The sequence below is a fragment of the Arvicola amphibius genome, chromosome 1 (assembly GCF_903992535.2).
Source record: "Arvicola amphibius chromosome 1, mArvAmp1.2, whole genome shotgun sequence".
Taxonomy (NCBI): Eukaryota; Metazoa; Chordata; class Mammalia; order Rodentia; family Cricetidae; genus Arvicola; species Arvicola amphibius.
Genome location: NC_052047.1, coordinates 134,183,448 through 134,209,065, shown reverse-complemented (window position 1 = coordinate 134,209,065; position 25,618 = coordinate 134,183,448). Strand labels below are relative to the sequence as shown.

General features: G+C 46.7%; 1 protein-coding gene across 1 annotated transcript in view; it reads left to right on the top strand.

The window, feature by feature from the left end:
- The window catches only part of Cpxm2 (carboxypeptidase X, M14 family member 2), a 109,352-nt gene that overhangs the window by 63,628 nt on the left and 20,106 nt on the right, over positions 1-25,618 (top strand). Inside the window, exons 5-7 of the mRNA XM_038340225.1 lie at positions 10,643-10,727; positions 11,418-11,568; positions 17,834-17,922. Of these exons, the coding sequence (XP_038196153.1) occupies positions 10,643-10,727; positions 11,418-11,568; positions 17,834-17,922 (325 nt within the window). The remainder of the gene's footprint in view (positions 1-10,642; positions 10,728-11,417; positions 11,569-17,833; positions 17,923-25,618) is intronic.

The following is a 25,618-nucleotide window of genomic DNA, read 5'->3' as shown; positions in this document are numbered from 1 at the left end:
ACCACCGCCCGGCTCAGCACATATTTTTGAATTATTATTGCTTGCTTATTTATTACTTTAGCTTTCACTTCTTTTGCTATGATAAAATACACCAATGAAAGCAATTTAGTGGGGGAAGGGTTTATTTGGTTCATAATTCCAGGTTCGAGTCCACCATTGTGGGATGTCAAGGTGGCAGGAACATCACATCTATAGCCAAGAGCAATAATTTGACTCATGCATGCTGTGATCAGTTCTGTCTCTTTGCTCTTAGACAGGTCAGGATCACCTGCCTAAGGAATTGTGCTACCCACAAGTGGGCAGGATTTTCCACCTCAATTAGCATAATCAAATTAACTCCCCATAGTTATGACAGGTCAACCTCATCATTGATACTTTTCCAGGCAATTCTATACTGTGTCAGCCTGACAATTATAGCTAACTATCATATGCATCAAACTTCCTGCATTAATGTTTTTCTTCCTGACTTAAAAATGAAATTGCTAACAATTTCCCCCTAGTTACTTCTTGTCTGTTCATCATATCCCAGCTCAACCACAGCCCTTCCAGAAGGCATCCTTTCTGGCATTTCCCATTTTCAAATTCTCTTTTTTTAAAAATTAATTTTTTTAAAAAAACCCTATCTTTTCTCATTTTACATGCCAATCCCAGTTCCCACTCCCTCCCCTCCTCCTGCTCTGTCCACTGTCTCCCCCCTCACCCCCCCATCTACTTCTCAGAGAGGGTAATGCTTCCCATGGGAAGTCAACAAAGTCTAGCACATTGCCTTGCCCTTCCCACTTTAGCTATATCTAGACTGAGACAAGTACTCCTTCAAAGAGAATGGGTTCCAAAAAGCCAGTACAAGTAGTAGGAATAAATCCTGGTCTTGCTGCCAGTGGCTTCACAGTCTACCCCAGCCATGCAACGGTCACCCACAACACCACATCAGCATTTCAGTAACTAATTGAACAGTTAGTGATGTGGTCCTTGCCCTCTACAAGACTATGGTCTCATAGATAAATTAGGCAAAGGTACAGGTACATCCCGATGAAGCATGTATTATAGAATATCAATTCTGATATTCAGAATACCATGGCCCCTGTGGTCTCAAGTGGGCTTGATTTAAGGGCAACTGCTCTGAGGCTTGGTTCCCCCCTCCCAATATGAACAAGTATTTGATTCTGTATCCACAAATGTGGCTTCTATCATAGCATTGTCAGGGTCTGAGCTTCAGTCCATACTTTGTGAAAGACAGCTTTGGAGTTAGTCATGGTGATGCATGCTTCTAATCCCAGCACTCAGAAACTAGAGGCAGGAGGGATTCAAAGTTCTGTGTCCTCCACCTAGTGATTTTTAGGCCAGTCTGGCTACATGAAACCCTCATACAAAGGGAAAAAGAAAAGAAAACAATGTAACAATTTCTGGTAAGCATACAAAACAGGTTAATGTTCATGGATGTTTAAAACATTTAAAAATACATTGTCTTCAAATATTATGAAAAAAACACATTATGTTGCAGCAACCATAGATTGTGTGTGTCTTTAGTAACCGAGCCACATTCTGTAGACAGCCTTGGCCCTCACCTTTCTCTCCAGTACCATACCTACTTCCAATTCCTGCCTGGACTGTTAGGTAAATATATGAGAACATCTCGACAAAGCCTGTATTATCCAATATCCATTTTGGTGTTCAGAATGTCATGGCCTCTGACAATTTAGTTCCTTTACTGATAAATCATCACTGACATTTTCCCTGGCCTTAAAATAGTTTGGAGCAGATCCAGTAGAGAATTCCACTTCATTATCTAAATCGCTCAGAGTGGGGACAGGGCATTGTGGGCTATATAGAAAGCTTTCCTATGCATTTAGCAGCTTTAGTGGCATCCTTGTCACCTATTCCCCGGGTGCCCCACCCCTCAAGTGTCTTCCCAGGGATGTTTCTAAGCATTGTCATTTGTCCCCTGAGGGACAGAGCCACCGCCAGCAGAGCATCATTGCTGTGCACACAGGTAGGGTCGTTTCTCAGTTGAAATCGGTTAGCAGTACCTGCCCACACTCCCGCTGACACAGAGGAGAGCTTGCCATTCCTCATAGTATGGGGACACACTCTCATGGTTAGCAGAAGAGCATACTGAACCTTGGGCTTGAGCTTGGAAGAGTTTTTTAAAAGTCCCCAGTGTCTGACCTTATGACCTGTTGGTTCTTGCCAGTTGGGCTGACTCTGGGTCAAAAATAGCTCATTCCTCTTCCAGGAACCCAGCGTCTGCCTGTAGGAAGGAGCCAACTGCTTTGAGAAGTACCAGGAAATTTTAATCACAGTAAGTGGATCCTGAAGGCAGGCGCAGAGATGTCAGGTGGAGCTGAATTTTCTCAGTGTTTATTTGAACTCTAATATTCTCTTTAAGAGGGAGGCTGGGGGATGGGATGGGGTGGGGAGGGTGGAGCGACCTAGTTTTCCCTGGCTGTGGTTTCTTAGCTGAGGCTTAAGCTTCCTATTTATTAACTGGATTTAGGAAACTATTGTTTTATCCTATTGTGGCCAGGCTGGCAAGATGTGTCTAGACCTCAGGCCTGTGCCGGGAGAGAAGGGATGGAAAATGAAGCCAGAGTTGGAGTGACGTTCCTATGGCAGCAGGCGCCCTCCTATAGGACACCACATGCTAGTCCCCAGAATCTGGATATGCTGCTGCTGTGTCATGGCTGTGATATGTCTGACCCCTTAAGGACCTGAGGGTTCCTTATGGTTCACAGTGCCGGACTGTGTGCTCCTTACTGGGGAAGGTAAGGATGCAGGAGCATGAAGCAGCATCCAGGGAGGAAACAGAAATGAATGCTATTTGCTTTTTCTCTTTCCTCGGTCCAGGAGCACAGCTAATGAATTGATCTCTGAGTCAGTGTGGGCTTTCCTACCTCTATTAACTCAGTCTAGAAGCTTCTCTACAGACATGCCTAGAGGTTTGTTTTCTAGGTGATTCTAGAGACTATTGAGTTTACAAGCAATGTAAATCATCCGACAAAAGTGATTTTGATGAGGAAATTAAGTTAAGGATCATAGGTGGAGAGGGCACCCCAAGTTATCCAAGCGGAACCCCACCTTATCATAGAGGTTTGGTGGAAGAATCTTCTTCAGCTGTGGACAGAGGACCAGTGCCTGCTGAGTGAGCATGGTCAGAGAGATACTATGTTGCTGGTTGGTCAGAGAGATACTATGTTGCTGGTTGGTCAGAGAGATACTATGTTGCTGGTTTTAATGATAAGAAAGGGGGCCACGGCCAAGGGATTCAGAAAGCTGGTGGGACCTAGGAAACAATGGATTGTAGCTCCTCTGGAGTACTCAAGGAGAAAACCCTTCAGACACATGGACTCTAGCCCAGGGGTAGCAGGAGTCTAATCTACTTGTCGGAACTCTGAGGTGATGTCTGTGTTGCTTAAGCTTCTTTGACTGAGGTAATTCGTTGCAGGAGCTGTAGGGAATACAGCTCTCAGAGGTCTGCATAGGTCATCACAAGCAAGCAGAAATCCTAAAGCTGGGTATTCATAAGCAAACATGGCGGAAAAGGTACTGACTGCATCCCTGTTTTTCAGGGAAGCCAAAACTATGCCAATAAGATGTGAGCATGTGCAAAGCCATGTTTGTATGAGCCATACTACAGGCTTGCCCTCTGAGGCTTATAAGCCTGAACAGAGAGTTACATCTGGGGTCATTCGGAAGGACTAATATTCTGCTTCTTATAACACCATGTATATATTCCAGTTTGTTCTTTCATGGAAAAAACTGAATGGAAGAAATTATAAGAGCGATTTCATCTCCCGGGCCCTTGAGCCCCAGAGTTGAGGCAGGTGTGTGTATTTCCTCCTCTGATCTTTGCAGCCAGCACGGCTGGGCTAGAGACTGTGGCTGCTCTTCTCTCGGACAACACTCAGGTCTGCAGGAAAGCAGAGTGGAAAATGTAGAAGGGACTGGGGAACCAGACTTCCCCGAGTCTCTTGATTCATCTCAGGCATTGCTATTATAGTGGGGGTTATCTTCACTTCCTAGTCCGCACCATTACCTCAGGCTGCACTGGGAATTGCTACTTGTTGGCGTTTCTCAGTATGTTCTGATTCCTTGGCCAGCACTCATTGAGAAGCCTAAGGACACCACCCTTAACCCTTGTTCCCCACTAGTTTTCAAGTTCATCAGCCTAGACTGGATATGTCACCCTTATAATAAGTACTGTATTGAAGCTGCCAGGTGTAGCTAGCCTGTTCCTATCTTGGCCTTTGCTGTGTTTTCCACCTCTTTGGACCTCTGATAAGACCCACACGTGATAACGGCTTGACTGCATTGCTCCTGTGGGATCACAGCCTCCAGCCTCGCTCAGGCTTAGGCAATGCCACACCTGAGGATCGCTGGATCTCAGGCTAAATTATGAGCAGGATTTCCTTAGCTGGATATTAGAAGTCCTTCCTTGAAGTCTCTATGTGTGCAGAGGGCCCAAGGGCAGGGAGAGAGGTGGGAGTCTGGCTTTTTCTGCTGGATCGTCAGAGTGTCTGTCCTGTGAGCTTCTCTTTCACTCCTTTTTCCCTAGAAGGCCTCTGCCTCTTCAGCCACATGAGGGCAAGTGGAACTTTCCTGAATACCCAAGGATTCTGACTCATGATGGCAGCTGCCTTGTTCTCAGATCCAGATTCTCAGGGAAGAATGCTTTGTTCCAGTTTGGGACAAATGTTTAGTGTAGGCCTGTCAACTATGATTAGCCTGCTTTCTGTTAAGGGCCCAATCTTTAGGATGTTTGTCCTTGGCCAAAATGCATGGTCACCCTGCCTTAAATACCTGTGACGAAGGTGATCATGTGGAAAGGCAATTCTCAGAAAGGGTAAGGCTGACTATGCAGTGTTTCCATTAAAGAGCACACGCCTCCAATTAAAGAGTATTTTATTTAGGGCCGCTCTTATTCTTTGCACATCTTTGGATATTTGAAGTTCTCACCTGTAGTACTGAACATAATTGATGCTATGTGAGAATCTGAGGAAATTTCATGAAGATCTAAGTCTCATGCTGTTTTATGTGTTTCTGTAAGTGCTGGTAACTATGTTGTGACAATGTATCAGCCTCTGCTGGTGTTTGGAGAAAGGGGCATGGCTGTCAGGTGATTGAGGGATGCTGACTGTGGGTTTAAGAGGGCACCGTTTTTTGACTGAGAACTGCTTATTCTGTAGGAATAATTAGATTGATCTCTATGTATGAATTTCTTATATCTATATGTGTATGTATGAGTCCCATCTTTTATCTGTTTTAGACAGGTTCTATCCAGTTTTCTCCCATTACTGTCTTTCTTTACCTCTGTCTGGCCTCTGTGTGGGACACTGATGAGGAATACATCAGGCTTCTTCACAGTTTTCTTTTCTTTTGGTTTTCTACCTCATGGTCATTTAGTGCTGTATTCTTGGTAACTTCTTTAACTGTATTCCTGTTTGCTAATTCTCTCTTTAGCAGTTCCTATTCAGTACTTTCAATTTATCTGCATATTTTATTTCCATGGGATTTTCATTTTTCCAAAGCTGCTTTGTTCTTCACATCTAGCTATTTATTTCATACTAACCTATTTCCTTTTGCTGTTTACTTCATAATTTATTTCTCTAAATATGTCATGTGTAGAAGTGGCTAAAACCAGGAATTAGATAACCAGAGTGTTGAATTTTGAGTCTCATGTTCTACACCCTTGACCCCCTTTTGTGTCTGTAGTTCAGAATAATAATACCAATGCCATTTGGTTGTTGTGAAGAAAGATGAGTTAATATTTACAAAGTGCTTAGGAAGGTATCTGTCATGTGCTAGACACGGATAAACAACTTTAGAATTGTCTCACACACTAGAAATTCATACTTTGGGTTTTGACTCTTTTATGGGCTGGTGACAGTGTGTGGTGTGACCCTCTCTCATCATTCTGGCCAGAGCAGTGAGCCACAGGCATCAGTCACACATGCTCGTGCAGCTACAAGACTCTACAGTGTGCTGTGTTGCTAAGGTCTGATGTTCAGGAGGTTAGGGATATCCACTTTCAGCCTATGGTAAGAATCAGCCCGTGATGGATTTTCCTAGGACCTAACCCCACTGGAAGTAGATGAGGATTTGTCCTTAGCAAACCTTGATTTAGAAAACTTAAATGTATCATGTGGCAGTTCCAAAATCTCCAATTCTTTTGGGTCTGAATTTATTGCCCTTTATTTCTGCTACCTCTTTCTCATGGGGAGTATTTTGTAGCTGACTAATGAGGCTTTAGAACCTTCTTTGTCTGCTCCCTCTCACCTAGGGAAACCTCTAAGGGTCTAAGAGAAAGACTCCTCTGCAGAGAGTTTCTGTGGACCTTGCTGGGAGCTGACTAGACAGTGATGCGCTCAGACTCTCTAATGTATTTTCACTCCCTTGGAGAGTCTTGGGGGAAGGTTTCAGGTTCAGCATCCCTAGTTTTTCATGGTTGGCAGACTTCAAGTTTTGATCCTGTCCATATGCACATTTCCCTAAAACAATGTTGGCTTGTTAGCTTATACAATGCATAATCTATTTTCTTTTCCTTTCAGCTCATATTCCCCAGATCCCTGGAGATTTCTCGTATTTACTCACTTGCAAACTCACTGGTAACTTAAACCCTTTGTTTATCTTACAGAGACCAGAATCCAGCTAACCTGTAGGGAAGACCCTGCAGTAGAATGTCATAGTGTCCTAACTCCTTCCTCTGTGGTATACCTTCCTATTTTAAACCTGATCTGATAGAAGGTTATTTGGAGGAAAGTGGACTAGTGCCATTCAGGGAATCTCGTGTGTTTTATATTCTCGAGTGAGTGAGCTGCCAGAGCCCAGGAAAGCCAGCAGCACAGCCTCTGTCTTCTCCTGGAGTCTGGAGGCCTCTGACCCCAGTGCTTCTTTGCTTGGACTAAATAGCTCTGAGTCAAGCCTGAACATCAAGACGGTTTGTGATATGGAATAATCCCTCTGAGGGAAGTGAAAAAAAGCCACAGAAGGGTTGTTGTTGTCAAGGCTTCCCTGAAGGTTAGGACACCAGGAAATAGGGATATTATGGCTCCAGTCTCCCACAAGGCTGGCTTATGACAGCAGATGTGCCTAACATAAAGGAAAATTATGCCGCTTTTTGTATTAGATGAGGGCTGTTTTCCCTCTTTCACCTGCTGTGCATCCTTCATTGGACTGATCCAGTGGCTTCTTCTTTCTTCCCACCACTCTTGAACATTCCATTCACCTCCTATCTTCCTTGTTAACCTTCAACAGCCTTGGATGAAAGGATCCTGTATAATTTAGCTATGCACCCTCTAAGGTCGGAATGCTTCTATATAGTTGCTGAAAGGTCCGGGACATATGTACCATATTCCACATGACTTTAGCCTGTAGTGATATTTTTTGTTTGTTTGTTTGTGCTTTAAACAAAATAAAACTTGCCTGAAGATCAGAGTGGGAGTTAGTCCCTAGTTAGCCATAGGGGCTGGGCAGTGGTGGTGCACACCTTTAATCCCAGCACTTGGAAGGCGGAGGCAGGTGGATCTTTGTGAGTTCAAGGCCACCCTGGGCTACAGGAGATTGATCTAGTCTAAAAGAAAAAAGAGGTAGGCAGTAATGGCTCACACCTTTGATCCCAGTACTTGGGAGTCACATGTCTTTAATTCCAGCACTATGGAGGTGGAGACAGGAAGGGATGTAGCTGTGCTGTGTGGAGAGGGAGAGGGGGATATAAAGCAGGAGGCAATGGGAGCTAAGGCGTTCAGTCTGAGTGTTCAGTCTGAGGATTCAGTCTGAGGATTCACGGAGGCAGGCTCTTGCCCACTTTGCTCTGAGACTTTCATAGAGGTAAGAGCTCTAGTGGCTGCTGCTCTGCTTCTCTGATCCTTCAGCTTTCACCACCTAGCATCTGACTTTGGGTTTTTATTATTAAGATCAATTAGAATTCGTGCTACATTAGCCTTTGAAATCCTCAGTACGCAAACCCGATTAGTCAACAAGTAAGTTGAAATAAAGGGTGCTATATATAATGAAATAAGGATTCCCGGTGTTTAAAGCAGCAACTAGGCAGGAGGGAACCCAGTCATGTTTCTCTAGCAAAGTAAGCTCCTCTTCACAGCACACACTGGGAGAGGGGAGGGTAGATCCCCTCTGGGATCTGGCTGGAGAAAATGGGCTGGCCTGCCGCTGGTGGAGCTACAGAGATCGGATACATTTTTAGAAAGAAATAGGCAGTAAATTGGCAAGGCTTTGTGAGAGGCTGAATACAGGGGGGAGGAAAGGGGGGGGGGTCAGGAGTGAGTGCTGGTGTGGGCTCCTGGTGCATGACAGGGATCCTGCTAAGCCACCCTGCTGTGGTGTCTCCTGGCAGATGAGAATGGACATGCTGGGTAAGTTCTCTACTACCAAGTCACAACTCCAGTGCTTTTAATATATATATATATATATATATATATATGTATGTATATATATGTATATATGTATGTATGTATATGTATATGTATGTATATACACACATGTATGTATATATGTGTATACACACACACACACACAACACACAACACAATTTTAGGGAAGGTTCTCACTAAATTGCCCCAGACTGGTCTGGAACTTTTGATTCTTCTCCTTCCAGCCTCTGGAGTAGCTGGGGTTACAGGACCAGACCCCAGGCCCAGCCTCTCTTCCTTGGAAAACTTACTAAGTGTTGTTTCTATCTCCCTCCAGGCTGTGGACTTCATTTGACTGAGTTTCCTAGCTTCTTCCTTTGTGTCTCACTAGGGCAGAGCCCTGCTCCTGCCGTCCTCCTTTCTACTACGGGGTGGGCACTATCAGCTGAGAAACAGTTGGCAGGCAAAGCAGGCTTATTGTTGGAAATTATCGAAATACAGAGCAGACTGCTGTTTGGGGTGAGGGTAATTTTGCCAGCAGGCGTTACCGAGGGGCTTCCCAACAGACCTTGCTCATGGCCTCTTATTCTGTATTCTTGGCCCCAGCCTGGAATGCTTGGTGGTGTGCTTACTGGAGTGTTAGGGGTGGGGACTACTGTTTGATTCTGGATAGAAGTGGTGGTGGGATGGGCACAGCAGGAGAAGGTGTAAGAGGAGACTTTTTGAGCGTGGATAGAGACACCTCAAAACAGGCTGCTACTGAATAAATTCTCTAAGCAATTTGACTCAGACTGAAAGCTTTAACCAGTGGCTCTCAACCTTCCTAATGCTGTGACCCTTTAATGGGGTTCCTGTTCCTTCTGTTGTGAGGAACAGTTTTTCTACTGTTATGAATCATAATGTAAATATCTGATATGTGACCTCCCCAAAGGGGTCACAGCCCACAGGTTGAGAAACACTGGTTTAAACCCTTCTGGCAGCAGGATCTGAGAGCAAGCTGACCTACAGAAGGAAAGGATGGAAGAGCAGGAGGGGCTGGTGCTGCTGCCAAGGTTCAAGACTTTGGGAAGGGGCACACACAGAATGGCCTTTCCATTTACCTGGCAATTAACAACAGAAAAAACCTGTTTGGGTTTCACTTTGATTTTGCCCTGCCTGTCAGATTGACCTCCATTCCAGCAAGTCAAATTATGGCTGCTATGTCCCCAGTAATTTCTGGACAGTGGGAGATGGTGACAGGGTTCTGGCTTGGGGCCCAACCTGCTGGATTCTCTTTGTCATCTCTTGTATAGTACCTCCAGTGCTGCCCACATGTGCATGGGTGTGGGCTCTTTACTGAGAAACCCATCAGTAGCCACAGTGGGAAAATGGCTTCTCCTCCCACAGCAGCCATCAGCTGCCAGTTGGTCTCAGCTAGATGCAGGGCACATGAGTCCTTCCCCTATCTGTACCAGAATTTTGAGTGGCTTCATCTTGTGCTGGGAACACGTGAGTTCGCGAGTACAGCAGCTACAGCCAGTGCAACAGACACTTCACAGTGCTTGTCCCCCTTCTCTGGCTCTTGCACCCCACTTGGCTTGTTCTTGGTTGATACAGATGTCCCATTTAGGTCTGAGCATGCAGAGTGATCCATTCTCGTGCTCTGACTAGAGAGGAGTCTGTATTCACCTTTGCCTATTGCAAAAGGGAGCTTTTCTGAGCAAGATTGAGAACAGCACAGACTAATGAGCCGTCTGACAACATGGCTGCTTGGCAGAGTAACAAGCGTAGGTTCTTCCCCAGCCATGAACTTTGACCTGCTTTATAGTTCCAGGCATGGGTGCCCTCCTATAGTGGAGGTCTCAAATGCAACCATAAAGCAGCTGGTGACACCCATAAACAGTCTTGCCACTACTACACTAGAGGGCCTATCTTGCCTGGAAAATTGATATTTTAGCATGTGTGGTCCAGTGCTTGGGGAGACCACTGATGTCTTTTCTCCCTTGGTGGTAAGCCTGAAAACTTCTCAACAGGGAGATATTTTCTAGCAGGTTCAAGACCAGTCTCTCTGTGTTCTGCAATCAAAGGTGTGGTGTCTTCAGCACGTGGTTCTTATTATCTAGTTGGAACGGGCAATCAAGAGCAATGACAAGAATCTGTGTTATCCTCCAGGACTCTCTGAGAATCAGGGTTTGGCCCAATCCTGAAGAAAGCTTCCCTGTTCTTACTTCCACATTTCTGGATGGGGTGGATAAGCGTTTTAAAGGATGAGGCCCCAGTGATGCTTTGTTTTCTCACAGGAGCGACTGGGTGACGTCCTACAAAGTCATGGTGAGCAATGACAGTCACACATGGGTTACTGTGAAGAATGGATCTGGGGACATGGTGAGTGCCCTCTCTGCTCTACCCATTCCATTGGTGCCTGGCTATGGGGCTTTGTCCTGTCCCTGGGGAGGTTCACCAATTCCGTGTAAACTCCAACCAACCAAGAGAGTCTGATGGATAGTGACCTCCTTTTCATGGTCCACAGCTGGGGTTGATGCTTCCAAGAGCCCTAACTTTTGCTAGCCACCTTGCATGATTACTATCAGTATGGGACTTTTGTTACTCTCAAATTCAGCATCTCAAGTGCCACTCCTAACGTGGCATCCAGCATCTTACACACCACCTGCAGCCCCACTTCTACATTCTGTCTCATTTCTACTTACATCAGCAGTCCTGTGTGCAAACGCAGAATGGAGCCATCTGGTCTACCCATGAAACCCGCTGCTGGCTTTCTCCATGAATGTTTCCCTGCCTCTGGAATGCCTCCCATTCCTACCAGTCTAAGTAGCTTTCTATGATTGTTGGACCAAACAGAACCTCTCCCTGCCCCAAAGCTTGACCTGGTCTGCCTCCCAAAAGCCTGAGCTCTAGAACATCCTTTTGCCCTCAGCTAGACCGAGAGATAGGGGTTTCCTGGGGCAGAGTGCAGGGGTGATTTGTTTATGTACTCCCTGATAGGATTCTAAAGAATGAGTGAATTTCACGATGAAGATCTTAAACTCCTTCCTCTTTCCCCTTGAGCATCAATAGATATTTGAAGGAAATAGTGAGAAGGAGATTCCCGTACTAAATGAGTTGCCAGTCCCCATGGTGGCCCGCTACATTCGTGTAAATCCACAGTCCTGGTTCGATAATGGGAGCATCTGCATGAGGATGGAGATCTTGGGCTGCCCATTGCCAGGTGAGTTTGCCTCCTGGAGTTCCGGCAAGGCTGTTTCCTAACAGGAGGCAGGTGCCTCTCTAAGATGAGTCTAAACAAGTCGATCCATCCTTTTCCTGTCTTCGTTGTTAAATCTCTTAAACACACAGGTTATTCAAAAAGAAAAGGATAGGGACTTTTCATAATCTACAACTCAGAAACACGAATGTTGGTGACACTGAGCCCTCTTGCCAAGGGTGGTTTTGCCTGTTGTAATTCTAATATGTTTGTGTATGGCAGGGTTGACAGATCACTCAGTGCTGTCTCTTGGAAGCAAGACAAAAGCATCTAGCAGTCAGCTAGGGGTGTAACTCGATGGTAAAGCATCTAGCAGTCAGCTTGGGATGTAACTTGATGGTAAAGCACATGCAAATGTGCACGGCTCTGATTTTTGCTCTCAGCGCTACACAATATGTTTGACCTCGAGACATGTATCTGTCCTTAGCACACTTACTATATTGGGTGCAGAGGCAGAGCAGGAGGTGGAAGAAACCTAACTGTGAGCATTTGCAGAGTCTCTGTCTAAAGAGCTGACCCCGGATGCCTGTCTCTTCCCTGAATGCACGCTCCTTCTAGTCTAATGGCTTGATTTTTCACATGTTGGTCTTTGGGTCTAACATCAGGATATAGGCAGGAATTCCCGTGTACCTTCTGGATCCTATTAGTGTCTGCTGCTTAGGTTGGCCTAAGCTGGCATTTCAGAAAGTATCAGCTGCATCACTGGGAACCCAGGGAATGAGCATCCTTCTCCTGACCAAACATCTCCAGGAAGGCAGCTGGCCTAAAACTCTCCCGGTAGCACCTAGGAATGTTGCATTCCTGTCCTCCCCGAGACAGGTCACAAGGGACAGGAGCAGATGCATTGTTCATCTCACCCAGCTTTCTCCCCCGCGTCTGCTCACTCTCAGGCTCATAGCGTAAGCTGGAGCATCACCGCCTGTGGGTGCCCAGTCCCGTTCAGCACAGCCAGAGGCAGTCCACCAGCAGCTCTGATGCTATCTCAGCAGTCACCCCGGCTCCACCACGAGCTTGCACTTGCTGTGTTTGCAAAGCATGTTTAATGCCACATTACTATTTTTCTCTCAGTCCCGTAATATGCGTGAGCTGGCTTTGCCAGCTGTAGGTTTTCAGAACATGAACCCTCCATGGGTGAGAAAGTCGGCTCTGTCTGCCTACGTAGCAATCCTCAGAGCAGACACATGTTTTGCTTTGCATTTTATGTTTGTTTGCCCTTACACGTTTTCTTTTCACGTCACAAAAGTGATTGCTGCCTGTCCTGGCTCGCTTTGACTGTCAACTCGACACAGCATAGAGCTACCTGAGAAGAAAGTCTCCATTGAGGGGTCACCAAGATGAAGTGGGCCTGTGGGCAGCTCTATGTGGGGGATGGTTTCTTGATTGTTAACTGATGTAGGAGGGCCCGGCCCTCTGTGGGCAATGCTAATCCCTGGGCTGTATAAGAAAACTAGCTAAGCACAATCCAGAGAGTGAGGACACAGGCAGCACCCACCATAGTTCCCACTGCCCATCTATGGCTGTAAGTGGGTTCCCTGGTTGGAGATAATATTGCATAAGTAGGTCTCCCTTCAAGTCTCTGTCCTGAATTTCCTCAACAATGGACTGTGACCTGTAAGTGAAAAATAAGCCCTTTGTGCCCCTAAATTGCTTTTGGTCACATCGATAGAATGAAACCCCGAAAGAGGGCATCTGTGGGTGCTTCCTCCCTGGGCAACACCTCACGTCATTAATCAGCTTTGGTAACTGGAAATTCAATAGTTTAGAATGTTTTTGGTTCCTGCAGTGAAGTTCTGTAGGTAGCTGCCTTTGTGGTCTCTGGGGTCTGCATCTCATTAAGGGGGTGATTCTTCTCATTTTCTCTTCTTATTCCCTGATGAGTTCTTTTTTTCTTTTTGGCTTCCATTTATCACTTTCTTAGGATACAAAAAAACCCAAAACAAAACAAAAAAAGCATTGTTTAAAGAAGGAAGGGTCTTGCTTTAATGGAGTCCAGTGTAGTGACATTTCAATTGTATTTTAATAAATAAAGCTTACCTGAAGATCTAAGAGAAAAACAGTCCCACTGGTCAGTCTTACAGATCAGGTAATGGTAGCACACACCTTTAATCCCAGTAGCCATATTAGTTTGCCATAGAAACCGGATAGTGCATGCCTTTAATCCCAGACCTAGAGAGGATTATAAAACGGGAGGAGACGGCGCTCAGACACAGTCTCATTCTGAGATTTCTGGAAGCAGGATCGCCATTTCGGACTGAGGTTGAAGTAAGAGCCAGTGGGCTGGCTGCTTTGCTTTTCAGATCTTCAAGTTGAACCCCAATTTTTCTCTCTCTGCATTTTTATTAATCATGCTTCAGTCCAAACTTGGAAGGCAGGCAGTCACTACTTTTATAAAGAGGTCACTGACCTCTGACCATGCCATGAGAAGAGGACATTGTCTACCAGGGAGCGAATGACCACCGATACACACATTGTCCAAGAGGAATGTGAACGTTGGCCTTAACATGTCCCGAACGGTGCTGGGTGGCAGATGGCTACGGAGTTCTCTTCCGCCTTCTCTTTCTTTCCTTCTCTTCTCTTTCTTGTTGCCTAGTGTCCCTGTGAGGCCTCATAACAGACAGTGACTCCGGCAGAAGAATTAGTAGGCCAGTGTGTCAAGAACAGAAGGTTGGAGGGGGTTAATGAGGTGAGTAGGCTGGCTGAAGAGTTTTAGGTGCCATGCCTGGAGTCCTCTTTCCCTGTCGGTAAGGAGTCCCCCAAGGAATTGCTGGGGTTTAGTACAAAGGATCCTGAAAACTAACCACGTGGAAAGGGGCAGGAAGCTGGCTTGCCAGAGCTCCATCTGTGTTAATACAGGCACAGAGATGGAATCAGTCAGTCAGGACTTCTGCTTCAAATGCCAGAAGTCCTACTCAGACTCACTTAAGGAGAAATATTTGGTCGGCAAATGAAAATTGCTGGGGTGGGTGTGACGGACATTAGGCAGGGGTGGGGCTGATATCTCAGGGCCTTCTTGCTGGGGTCATGACTGTCTCAGAGCCTCTTCACCATCACTCCAGTTCCTGCCATCTGAGTGACCCCAGGAGGAAGAGGCTCTCCTCCAATCTGCTGCCACTGGAGCCGTCGGGGTCAGAACCTGGGCCCTGGCCGCCCTGATGAGCGAGGTCACTACCCCTGTTAAAGAGGTGGGAATAGAGGCCATAGTGGAATGTAGAGAAAGGAGTTAGTGTGGCCGCACTAGGAAAAACAGACGACGAGCTGCAGAGACCCCCCAAGTCCATCTTATGGGTCCTGACTTGAGGGCGGGAGTTGCACACAACTATGAACGTTCCTGGTCTAGGTACAACTTCGCCTATCACCAGCCCATCATTGTCTAGGCTCCAGTCTCCGCTGCTCTGAACTAGGTGAAATCTCTTCTAGGGGAGACAAGTGCCGCCTCTGGCAGGCACAGGGCTTCATTCAGCCTTGTTCCTTTCCTAGCGTGAGATTCCTGGGGAGAGTTCAGTTCCTTGAGGCCCATTGGTGCAATGTTCTGACAGCCAGGGAGAGGAGGCACAAGTTATTTCCTCTTGAAGACCAGTGGGGATAGCTGTACTCAGAGCATGGGTTGTCCCAGGATCATCTCTGAGCTAGTGACCGGCTGGGGCAAGTGGGTTCACAGCCTGGACTAGGGTCACAGGCTTGTATCTGGTCTTATGGGACAAGACAGCTCCTCTGAACCACATGAAATAGGTGCCGATGGAAGAAAGGAACTTCAGGGAATAGCTGTAGATAGTTGATAGACTGATCGTGGGCTCTGAGTTCAATTCTTACTTTTAAAACTGAAAGATGGACTCTTAAGAAATTTTCAATAAGATTTTGTTCAGTCAAAGAAAAGACAAGCGAAGAAGTTTTTTTTTTTTTTTTTTTTTTTTTTTTTTATTAAATATAGACTTGGCATCGGGGCCTTGTCCTGGATCCTTCAACACGCTGATTAGTCTCCCGGAAGGCTATTGTCTGATCAACCATTCTTTTGTACATAGGAGCTCTGAGCTTTTTCTTCAACCCTTTTCCACAACCTTGAAAGCCTAACTGGTGTTTGAAAATGAAAGGGGTTTTCAGATTGGCAAGATGCCCCTGAAGCTGGGGGTGGGTGCTGAATTGCTTTTAGAAAACAGCAAATTGAAGTCAGTGTCAATAAATACAAAATTAAAACCCAAACCAAAAACTGTCGCTCTTTACCTTTGCTTTGGAACCCATGGACCTGGAAAGCTCTCTCCAAAGGCAGGGACATCCTGTGCCCCAAGAAATAACCGGGACCTTGGCTGAGCCTAGATGGCCTTGACTTTCTTCCTGGAAAAAATGCCTGTCTCCCGCCTGCAGGTTACTGCCTTTCATGACAGCTATTGTTTCTTATAGTATTGCTAGATTGTTCATGAAGATTTAACACTCTATTTGGTGTTTGAGTCCCCATTGACTCTTAATTTGTTGTGTGTGGCCTCAGACTCCAAGGCTAAAGCCATTTGTTAGGGATTCCAGCAGGGCCAGCTGATGTGGCTATGTAAAGTGGGTACTGACACTGCCTTCCTGCCTGTGATGGAGTCACGGCTTGGCGCTCCTTACATAGAGCCTGCAGAGTCACCTAGGATTTTGTGGACTCGATTTTGCAGGGCTGAGGTAGGTCTATTAAGCAGCCAGTACTCCTACTCTGGGGACTTGGGTGGCAGAGATGGCTCCCTACTGATCCTGACACCTCAGGGGTCCCTCTGCAACCCACTATTACCCCTGCTTCTAGAATGAGCCCCTGAGTGCTTGGGTAGAGCCCAAGCTATTGTCGGCTTCCGAAGTTCTGATGCTCTTGGCATGTGGTGGGGGTCTGTGCTAACTGAGGTTTTCTGACTGAATCCCCTAGTGGGGAAGTGTCATCATGAAGACCAGGGACTGGGAGCCTCTGCCATTCTTCCTCAGATGAGGACAAATTCATCAGGGCGATCCAGGGTCCTTTCATGTTCTTCCTCCTCCCTGCCCCACTCTTCTACGTCATCTTTGTTTTAGAATAATAACCACAACACAATAGAAATTAAAAGAAAATTCAAGTTCAGTGAAAAGGGAGCCAGGGCGAGCAGGCTGTGCTCCCTGAACCAGAGCCGTAGTCCTCAGGGTTGCCTCTACTACACTCTGGTCACACCTGCGAGGCTGCCGTGTCAATAAGAGTTTCATATCTGTGACAAAATACGTGTCATAAACAACTTTCAAGGAGGAAAGATTGATTTCGAACCTTGGCTCCAGAGGTTTCTGGAGCATAGTCCTCAGCTCTGTTGACTTGTGTCAAGACCAGGCTTGTGGCAAGATGGGATGCCACGGTTACGGGAGCATGTGGTGGAGGAAGCTCTTACAGTAGACAGGAAGTAGAGAGAGGAGGGTTCTGAGACCTGAGCCTGTGAGAACATTTCATATGCAAACTACAGCAGGTGCTTCTGGTTCTAAATGTCATAGACGGAGGGCTTCAGGGTTGGCTGACCAGGAGCTCTTGATGTCATTGGGCTTCTGGGTCCTGCTGGTCACTGAGGTCGTGCTGGCAGTCCCTTCATGGTCAAGTGGCCACCACAGCCAGCTGGCAGTGTTTCTGCATCCTCTGCCTGGAGAGAGATTTATCACTGTCTCCTTGGCCTCCACTGGAGCGGTCAGAGCAGCTGGGTGCTGTGATAGGTTGGCCTGGCCCTGTGGCTGGGGCCTGAGAGTTCTGAGATGTCAGAAGAGGGGATTCTCACATGCCGGGCTTCTGTTAGGAAGAAGGAAAGGGAACAGGTCCCAGCTAAGAGACTAACAGTGGGTAAGTGCTCCCTAACGTCTCCGAGGATGCGCATGTGGTTTTGAACTTTGTAACTACTTGTTTCGTACTGACAGAGGCCCAGGCGCATGTGTATCTCTTCCTCTGCTCTCCGGAAGCCGGCAGAGGCGATGCCGTTCTTTTCCCACTTACAGATGAAAAGTAAGGCACAGGCTTCTCGAGTGCTTTGTCCAAGGCCACACCACATCAAGTAGAGATTTAAGCCCAGGCCTTGTGACCGTACATTCTTAACCTCGAAACAGTTCCAACTCCCACGTGCCTCCTGGTGGCTTGGCGCGCTTGCCTCTGAACCCGCGTTAGAAGTTCAGCTTTCCGCCTCTGCTGTCATCCTGTAAACCAGGCCCCTAGAAGGGGCGCCATAATCGACTGTGAAGGAATTCAAAACCATCTCTCTGTCCCTAGATCCTAATAACTATTATCATCGACGCAATGAGATGACCACCACCGATGACCTGGATTTTAAACACCACAACTATAAGGAAATGCGCCAGGTAAGACCGGAGTATGGGCTTTCCATCCCGGCTTTGTCGCAGAGCAGCAAGGCATGAGCCGGTAAGCAACCAGATGGGGCCTCCTTAGTTACAAAATGGCTGAGACGGGGCTCAAAGCTAAACTTTCCTCACTGGAGCCTTTAGTTCCTAAAGGCTCTGTGTGTTTGAGTTGGGTCACCAGTTGAAGGATTCATTCATTAATATTAATGAACGTGGATTTGAAGGTGAGAGGGCGCTCCTGGTAGAACAGAAAGTCTTCCCACGGGTCTGCATGCTGTGTTCCACAACTGACCTCTATTAACATGTTCAGTCTTTCTAAGAGCCTGGAAAGGTAGGGAATGTGATTACCTTCTCTTATCGATGGGAAACTGAGTCACCGTGACACTGTATAGTGCTATTACTCCTTACTACAGTATTCAGATTCTTTTTAAAAAATTGTTAATTGAATGCATTCATTTATTTTACATCCCAACCACAGTTTCCCCTCCCTCCTCTCCTCCCATTCTCTCTCCCAACCTCTCTTCTGCGCTCCCCACCCTGAATCCATTCCTCTTCTGTTTCTGTTAAGAGAGGGGCAGGCCTCCCATGGGTGTCAACAAAACATGGCATATCAAGTTGAAGAAGGACTAAGCTCCTCCCTTCATATTAAGGCTTGGTAAGGCAACCCAGTATGAGGAATAGGCTCCCAAAAGCCTGCCAAAGCATCAGGAACAGGCCCAGCTCCCACTGCTAAGAGTCCCACAGGTAGATCAAGCTACACGATTGTCTCACACATATAGAGGGCCTAAGTCAGTTAATAATTAGACTCTTAGCTCAGTCTTGGTTGTCTGCTAGAGTGACGTGGGGAATCTATAAAGCATCTACACATGAGCCACCTCAGACCCGGTGAAGTCGGAGCCTTAGTAGACATGTCCTAGAAGTTGTCTTGTGCTTCCGTGTTATGTGTTCCAGGCCTCAGAACATATAGAGTTGGCACTTTTAGGAATTCGAGCTCCAGTAGCAGGGAATGATGATCAAGTGTGAGTCTCCTCAGACTGACTCAGAGTCTCTGTAACTCTGAGCTGGGTCAGCCTGTGCATGCTGCCTGCAACATACCGGTGAGAACCACAAAAGGGCAGCACCTGAGTGAGTTCACTGTCTCTGGTTCCCTGTTCCTTGTTCACACCCAGCATGGGCATTCCGTGGTTCCCAGGGAGATGTAAGCAAATGCCTGCTCACCTTGGATAGGACACCGATGACAAAATCTGATTTCACTGAAGTCCATCTTCATGAACCAATGAGTTTATTGAACTTCCATACAGAACATGGGTTAGGGGTACTTACAGGAATGCAGGTGATGCCCAAGCAGTTGCACCAACAGAAAGTTTCAGCCCAGAATGAATACCAACTTCCCCATAGCTGCGCATAGAGTCCTTCCCCGACTTCACTTACCCTCCTACTTTCTATACACCCTAGCACCTTCGAGATCACAAGGCTGCTTGCAGCTAGAACAGAATTATGTTCAGCTGACGAGCAGGTACAGGAGGGAATGGCTGGGCTCTCAGGTGACAATCCAATGACCCTGATCATTCCTTCAGTGAGGGGAGGACAACAGTCATTGGGCTGGTTCTTGAGGGTCTCTTGCAAGTGTACTGTCAAGCCGCTCTGTTGAGGACGATCGTGACAGGTATGTCCAGAGGACAGCGCTCTACTGCAATGCACTAGAAAGTTCGAGAAGGCATGGGCAAACCAAAGAGTCTTAGCTATTCCAGAATCTGTTTGAAGACATAACGGGCAGAAATAACCTCGTGATTACATGGGCACGTAAGGACTCGCCAAAGGCTAGTTAATGTAGCTCAGAGGGAGGGCTTGTGGGCTGAAGGAAGGAGCCAGCCGCTCAGGACGAAGGCGAGAGATGTTTCTGAGATTGGAGTCATTAGGCTGAGCTTCAATTCCATGGAATGAACATGCCTGGCTTGTCTCACTGTCGTTTTATTTGAGCTACGCGCGGCTTCCAGACACCTGTCAGCACAGACGTAGAGGTGGGATGTGCTAAAGAACTCCTCTTACTGTCTTGCTCTTCAGAAACAGAGATAATGTGCTTGGACGTGAGGTTTGTGACTCATGCCTGCTGCTCCACTTTCTCGGGGTATTTTTATGAGTCTTCCCACCGTTCTGTCTTCGGGAGCACTGGCAGGTTAACCCAGCCTTGCTTGATGGGTGTTTTAAGGCATCTCATCAAGTCCAGAAGGGAGACTGCTAGCATTTCAGTTGGTGCAATGAACTTCAAGTATACATAAAGTGAGCTGAAGGCTTAGAGTCCCTGGGTGCTGAGACCTTGAAATAGTTGTCCCGGGGGCATCACTGGGGTCCTCTTGGGAGAGTTGGTCGTATGTGCTTTATGCGTGAGGTGATCATGATGACTACCACTCAGGAGAGGCTAGAGCCAAGAGGACTCAGGGTCACCAGCGCAGCCACCTTGGGCCCCATCTGAAGTCCCACTGTCCCAAATCTCTGAGTTGGAAACTGTCCAGGGAGTGTTTCTCAGCCCCAGTGAGTCGGGCCAGAAGCCATTGCCATGTAGATTGTTGGTTCTTGGGGTTGGAGTAGAAGACAGAATTGTTATCCCTTTCCCCAGATGGAGCCTTCTAGGTGGCTATAGAAATATTTCTAGCTCAGGAAAAAGAGTTGGCTTCGCCTGCTACTGAGAGAGACTTTTCTAGCCAACGATAAAATGAGAAGGCAGCAAGACACGTGGAGATGCTCATCCCACTGTAAGAAGATAGCAGTGAGAACGTGTGTGGCTCTGTGCAGCATACGCCTGTAGAGCACCGAGTTACATGGCTCCTATTCCAGACAGAGGGAGGGGGCAAGAGATGGCGAAGGCGGAGAGGAAGATGAAGATGATCCAAACATTCCTATTTAAGGCAAAGAGGATGATGACAAGAGAACATTGGAGGTCTTCTTAGTGTATGTATTTATAACTTTCTGGTTACTTGTTTAAATGTGCATTTTCATCTCCTTCCCTTGCCATGATGGGGGCAATAACCCTGCCACTTATCGTCAGTCTGTAATATGAAAATTATTCTACATGTGCTTAATTGTCGCCATGACAGATGGGATGGGACAGATGGATTTGTTTGCCTGTGGCTGGAGGAAGCTTTGGTTATAGCTGGACCGGGTGATATCTGGATTTCTGGCAGATGCCAGTAGACAGAGAGGGAAGAAGCTTGATCTTCTTATTCAGACAAAGAGGCCAGCAATAACAAAGGGGTGGAGTAGGTGTATCGGGTGGGTACTAGGAAAGAACCCAGGTCCTGAGTGAGCTGCATTCCTTCCTATGTAGAGGGAAGGTTGGTGAGCCCCACTACAGGCCCTAGGAAAGGAACTTTTGGGGTGGGGTGTGAGGGGAGAGGTATTTCTGAGGTGGGTAGTTGACCTGAGCCATCTGTTAAGGTATATTTGAAGTAAGGTGTGACATGTTCTCATTGGGAACATTTTCTCAGTTAGAAAAGACATTGGTTTCCTGGGAAAGTGTAACTTTGGTTTGAGTCATGATATGCCTAGGTCCCAGATGTTCAGGGGATACAGATTGTGTTGTTATTTAATATGATGCAGGTAGGTAGCAGTTAAGGGGTGAGATAGGAGTTGCAGGGCAGCTAGCTGGCAGTACTGATGTACAGGATGGCCAGGGAGTTAGCTGAGCCTGCCAGTCAGGGTGTATGGTCACCCTGAGTGTGAGGACAGGTGATGGCGGCGGAAGCCAGAACAAGAGAGTAGGTGTGAAAGTCCAGGCAACCAAAGTTTTGACCTGTCTTAGTTACGGTTTCTATTGCTGTGAAGAGACGCCTTGACCACAGCAACTCTTAGAAAATAAAAAAAAAAAATGTTTGTGGTGGTTTATATTTTCAGAGGTTTCGTCCATTTCCATCATGGTGTGACATGGTGGTGTGCTGGCAGACAGTGCTGGGGAGGTAGCAGAGTGTCCTACATCTTGACTTGCAGGCAGCAGGAATGTGGTCTGTCTCACTGGGTGTAGCTTGTGCATAGGGAGACCTCAAAGCCCACCTCCGCAGTGACACACTTCCTCCAGCAAGGCCACACCTCCTAAAAGTGCCACTCCTTTTGGGAACCATTTTCTTTCAAACCAATACATTCTAGTCCCTGGCCCCCAAAGACTTGTAGCCATATCATAGTGCAAAAATGCATTCGGTGCAACTTCAAAAGACCTCATAGTCTCTAACAATCTCAAACTTATTTAAATTTAAAGTTCAAAGTCTCTTCTGAGATTCATGCAATTTTATAACTATAACCCCTTATAAAACTAAAATATAAAAGCAGATCACATACTTTCTCAACAAATAATGGCACAGGATATACATTATCATTCCAAAACATAGGGAAGGGAGCAGAGTTAGGCTGTACTGGACCAAAGCAAGAGCAAAAACCAGCTGGGCAAACTCCAAACTCTACATCTCTGTCTGATGTCAAAGCACTCTTCAGATCTCCAACTCCTTTCAGCTTTTTTGACTGCAACACACTTCTTTCTCTTGGACTGGTTCCACTCCCAGTTAGCAACTCTCTGCAGCAGGTAGCCCATGACTCTGGCATCTCTAACATATTGGGGTCTCCATGGCAATCCAAGCCCCAACTTCACAGCTTCACACAATGGCCGCTCTACTAGGCCTGCATACAAAGGACACCCCTGACATACGGTGCCTTGTTTCTGGGCCATCATGTGAAAGATGGAAGGGCAAAGCCCTACCTAGTTTTCTCCTGTCCCTTTATAAGGATACTCATTCCACTGACAAGGGCAGAGCCTCTGTGACTTACTCACCTCCTAGAAAAGCCCTTACCCCTACACATTATGGAACTGAGCCTTGGATTCCACCTTGTGAATTCAGGGAACACATACACTGAAGCTACAGCAACATGCTTCTCTCTCTCCAGTGCTTGGACTTGTCTCCATAGGTTCTACACGACTGTGATTAGAACATAGCTCTGTCTTTGTCCCACATCTCTCAGTTAGTGTTGGTTCCTAGCATCTCTCCACCCCTCACCCCTACTGTCTCCAGTGCTGCCACATGGGCTGGTGAGGGGCTGCATTGTGGTTTAGCAGCTTTCCCCCTGCTCTGAAGCGTCTGAAAATCTCCCAGATTTTAATGACTTTGCTGAAGTAGGAAGCACGCCACAACCAGTGTCATCATGATACTTTTAGCTTTATGAACAGTTTCCTTCAGATATATTACCGAAAATTGGATTACTAGAAGATCACCTCATTATTCTATCTTCTTCAGCAAAGGAGGGAAAGAGAGGAGCCCAAACTTCGATGGGTACTAGGAAGGTGATATGCGTTCCCATTTCAGGGGTGAATGAGCCCAGCTGCCCTGCGGTCCTCTACTGTCACTTCCCCTCCCACTTCAAGGAGCCGTCCTGACATCCTTTCCTTATTCACTTTCCCCTTATTATATCAGATTTTAACAGATACTATTTTTCCAGGGGGAGGGGGTTACGCTGTGAGGACCCACATGCACCACAATATATATTATAATTTTACACTATAATATATATTATAATGTAAATGTTTCAGACCTACAGAACCCATTTCTTCAGCCTTTTTAGGATGTGTGCTCTGATTCCTGAGGAAATCCTACTCCTTACTCTGTTTGTCATCAGGACCAATGCGGTTACCACAAAGGCCTTATTCTAGCTTGGTTTCCATTGCTGTGCTAAATGCTATGACCAAAAGCAACCTGAAGAGGCAAGAGTTTGTTTGACTAAAGTTCATCATTCAGAGAAGTCAGGGCAAAAACCCGGAGGCAGGAACTGCAGCAGAAACTGAAGAGGAACGTTGCTTACTGGCTTGCTTCTCCTGGCTTCTCAGCTGTCTTATACAGCTCAGGATCATCTGCCCAGGAATAGCTGGGTTCTCATGCATAAAATAGCAATAAAGAAAGTATCCCATAGATATGCCCGCAGGCCAAGCTTATGAAGTCAGTTCTGCAGTTGAAGACCGTTTCCCAGGTATGCTGAGCTGACCATCAAGATTAGCCATCACTGATCTGGGTAACATAAAAAGAATCTCTAATTATTTTCAGGACCAATTAGTTACAGTCTCTCACAAGAAGGAGTTATACTTAAGTAGAGGAGTTCATCCCTGATGATGCTCATGATAGCCTTGTTGGGAAGAGCAGGTGGATCAACTCCCATGTCCTCCTTCGTGGGGATGGTGGCGACCCAAGATATTCTTCAGGGTATTCCAGAGTGCTACTCTGGAGGGAAAATTATAAATGGCCTTCCTAAAGGTTAGTATTCTTCAAATTTTCATGTTCTTATGAGGGAATGTTTATTTTAGTACAATGACCAAGCAACACACTTCATTTAACACCAACCACTGCAGAGAAAACAGGGTCGGGAAAAAATGCTCTAGTGGAGGACAGAATACAAAGAAGAAGGTGGCTCCTGAGGTTTTGTAGCCCAAGAGGCTTGTCTCCATTGCTAAGTGTGCATCCAGGGGAAGACATTTGTCTACCTCCAGTGTGGAGGCTGTGACCTCTGGTGCTGGTTGCTCTAAAGGTCGAGGGTAACAGAGAAGGAAGCCAGTCTGTGCTTGAAGCTTAAATTTGTTGCCACTTGGTAATGGACTACCTAGGTCTTATTCCTGAAGAAATAATCTTTGGCCTGAACCTGAGACAGTGGCTTCCTTGCCAACCAGGCCCTGCTAAGATCCTTGTCAGTATGACCGCACCAGGAGGGACGAGCATACAGGGCCTCGAGGCCAGTGGACTATGGCCATCGTTTACACTGCAGCAGGAGAAAGGGACACTTGCAGTTCTAGCTTGTATTTCAGAGTAGCAGAGCCCTTCCAATGGATGCTGCCTGCCCACCACCATTGCCAGGGTGTTCTTCCTCTGTTCTGCCAGAGTGTCCCTTCTGTCCTTAACACATGGCCCTGAAATGATCCTCTAGACCTTCCAGTCTTCACTGTATGGTGCCTGGTGGAGAGCGGGGTCCTCAGTGAACACAGGGGAGAGTGGGGTCCTCAGTAAACAAAGAGGAGACCGGGGTCCTCAGCAAACATAGAGGGAATACAGTGTTCTTTACACCAGGTTCTGGTGCCCTGGGGATTGCAAGAACACCTTTCACCCAGCCAATCAGTGCTCACAGCACTGGTCAGGGATGCGAGGCAGGCAACTTCTGAGGGGAGGATGCCACTGGTCCTCCATCCCCCAGCTGTTCTCCTACTAAAGACCCTTTACTACATCCCCTGATAGCTCACACCATTCTCATAGACCAAGGCTGTTCATTAACGAGCTGATCTTAAACTCTAGACCATGGTATGTGGGTTCCTTCCTCAGTCTAGCCCACCTCCTGGCCCATGAGGTTTGTGTCTGTGGCCACCACATGAAGTCTTTCCTTAGCATTCATGAACTGCATCATCTAGTGCCTCCTTCCTGTTGTACCTCTAGCTCCAGAAGGGCAGGGACACCTTCTTCAGGTGTGCAGTGATTATGAAAACTTAATATCAAATACTCCATATTTGCACAATTTGATCTCCAAGGAGACTGGTTCAGAAAGACAGAAATCACAGGGAGAATGTCATGACCACAACCAGGAAGAGGCTGACTGCAGCCAAGGAGGTGGTGACAACAACCAGGGGGTGACAAACACATATCACATCTGAGCGAGTGAAAATCCCAACCCAGGAAGATGCCTT